This window comes from Saprolegnia diclina (genome assembly GCF_000281045.1).
Source record: "Saprolegnia diclina VS20 unplaced genomic scaffold supercont1.36, whole genome shotgun sequence".
NCBI lineage: Eukaryota > Oomycota > Saprolegniomycetes > Saprolegniales > Saprolegniaceae > Saprolegnia > Saprolegnia diclina.
This window is the reverse complement of record NW_008246103.1, coordinates 88,582-91,065: the sequence shown is the minus strand read 5'-3', so window position 1 is coordinate 91,065 and position 2,484 is coordinate 88,582. Positions and strand designations below refer to the sequence as shown.

General features: G+C 55.4%; 1 protein-coding gene across 1 annotated transcript in view; it reads left to right on the top strand.

The window, feature by feature from the left end:
- The window catches only part of SDRG_10529 (hypothetical protein), a gene marked incomplete at its 5' end in the record, with an annotated part of 6,741 nt that overhangs the window by 2,676 nt on the left and 1,581 nt on the right, over positions 1-2,484 (top strand). Inside the window, 9 exons of the mRNA XM_008616524.1 lie at positions 12-246; positions 292-353; positions 676-730; positions 777-956; positions 1,003-1,209; positions 1,254-1,441; positions 1,486-1,550; positions 1,605-1,796; positions 1,845-2,461. Coding sequence (XP_008614746.1) covers positions 12-246; positions 292-353; positions 676-730; positions 777-956; positions 1,003-1,209; positions 1,254-1,441; positions 1,486-1,550; positions 1,605-1,796; positions 1,845-2,461 — 1,801 coding nt within the window. The remainder of the gene's footprint in view (positions 1-11; positions 247-291; positions 354-675; positions 731-776; positions 957-1,002; positions 1,210-1,253; positions 1,442-1,485; positions 1,551-1,604; positions 1,797-1,844; positions 2,462-2,484) is intronic.

The following is a 2,484-nucleotide window of genomic DNA, read 5'->3' as shown; positions in this document are numbered from 1 at the left end:
CACTCGTCGAGCTTTATCTTTCCCGCGCTTTGCATGTTTTGGAAAGCTGTCATCACGTTCATTGGCCTCTACGTCTCATTTCTTATCCGACACGACGACGGCGACTTTCAGGAGTCTATGTGGATCTTCTCGGCGGCGTGTGTCGTGCTCATGGGGTCGCTTTTTCTGATTCCGCTTTCGTATCTGGTGAAATTGCCGGCGACGACGAGCTTTGCGTTTTGCTCGGTGATTACGCTCGTGTGCACGGTACGGGAGGTAGATTTTGGTGGTCGTGAACTATGACGCGCGTAGCTCGTCGTGATGGGGCTCATGCTCGGCCCCAAGTTTGCGCGCCTCAACCTCGCCGACTTGAAGTCGACTGGCACCACGACAGGCACAAAACCTGGCGGAACGAAATCGACGAAAAATGTCCACGGCGCACCAAAGTGATGCTTTTTAACGCGTGAACCATCCCACATCTGGCAATCTCTTGCAGCTAGCGTATACATACTTGAAAGACGTTGTGCGTTAAGAAGTCGCAACTTAAAAGGAGGCAGAGGCTCGTTCGTTGTTTGACTTGGTGTCGACGGCTGGAAGGCAACGCAGTGCTTCCATGCACGAAATCGGCTCTTCAAGAAATACAAACGAAACGGTTAGCGCGAGGCGTCGCACGTCCCGTCTATATTTGTGATTTAGCCGAGAAACACCACCGATGCGAAGCTCCCTGCTCGTTGCGCTTCTAGGCCTCAAGGTTCTTGTCGCTCGAAATCTCTTTCTACCAAACTTGGCGGCTGTAGATGTCGTCCGCAGAGACACCGACCCCGTCGCTTCTCGAGTCGCAGCGGGGCTCGTGTTTGGATGCGGCGTGGGTGCAGCGCACGGCCGCGACGTACAAGCTCGATCCGCACGTGCGGGACGCCCAGAACCGACGCGTGAACCCTTTCTTGCAGCCGGGTATGAAAGTGCCCCGCTTCACGGTACCGCAAACATTGTGTGTGCTGTCCACGGCTCATGTCGCCTTAGGTCCAGGACCCTCGCATGAATCGCCCCAACCTCTTTGGCTCCTGCATGGCTTCCAACGAAATCATGCACGGTTTGGGCGAGACTGTCTATGCGAATGGGTCGCAGGCCTTTCCTGGTGTCTTCAACGGCACATTGATCCTCGAGCGCAACGGGTGGCAGTCGCACGATCTCTCGCGCGTCGTCCTTAGCATCTTGCTCACAGAAGTGGTAATCTTGTGAGAGCCAACGATAGGATCATGTTGCCAAACTAGCTCGGGTATGGCGTCACTACGTTTGAGACTGGCGGTGGCCTGAACTGCGCGCAACGCATGTCGTTTCAAGGCCTCAGCCACTGCACACCAACGCACATCAACTCCGAAGTGTGGACCAGTGGGAAGCTCAAGACGCTCAATGTGTACGCCAACGCGACAATGCCGACGACCACTGGCTACAACGGCATGTATGTATTGGTTTCCACCATACGAGGTCCCAAACTTTTGGCAGGGGGGGACTGTACACACTCACGGACAACGTCGTCGAAGCGCTGAAAGGAAGTGCTTCGACCAAAGGTAGTACAACGCATATATCAAATTGATACTGACTTGATACTATCCACGCGACAGGCACCTTTTCCAAGCCGTTCGCACTTGACTTTTGGCGTGACTACTACTGGAGCGACCAAGTGATCCAGTATTTTGGGTACAACCAAATCAAAATGGCGCCGCTGGTGCAGCAAAGCTCGTGTCCGGACAACTCGTTTGGGTGCCGCAACGGCTGCTCCAAGTCCTACGCGTGCACGCTCAACGAGCAGAACGGTGCCAAATGATTGCTGCTGATGGTCTTAATTATCGCACTCGATGCAGGCAAAAGCTGCATGATGGTGGCGATGATGGACGAAGGGTACGATCCCGGCTTTGTCCAGGCCATGATGAGCAACAACAACATCCCGGCCTACTTTTGCTTCCTCGGATACGACGGCATGCTTGCCTATGTCGTGAACACCATGAAAGCAGGCGGCGCCGTCGCATTCTACGACTTTGAGCCCGACATCCTCTTCTACGAGCACCCAGGCGCCTTCACGCACGTGACGTTTCCGCAGTCGGACCCGGCCAACATCGCGGCGGCCACTGGTAGCTTTGGCGAGAACGGCTACGGCCAGCCCACGACGAATCCCCTCGCAACCGACTATCCGCTCACCCCGCTTGTGCGCTACATATCCAAGATCATCACGGGCGACGCCTTCCTCATGGACTTTCTCATGAATATGCAGATCGCTCCCCTTGATATGGACCAGCTTTTCTCGGACTACGTTGCGTTCAAGAAGGACGCATCCGTACCGGACCCCGTGTTTACGTCCGCCTGCAAGTGGGTCCAAAACAACTACGTCACGTGGAGCGACTGGGTCGATCCGCTGCCTCTCTGCACACTCCAAAGCAGCGTCTCGTACACGTACCAAGGCTGCAACGCGTCAACGCGACTGGTAACGTTTGCGTGGAACACGCC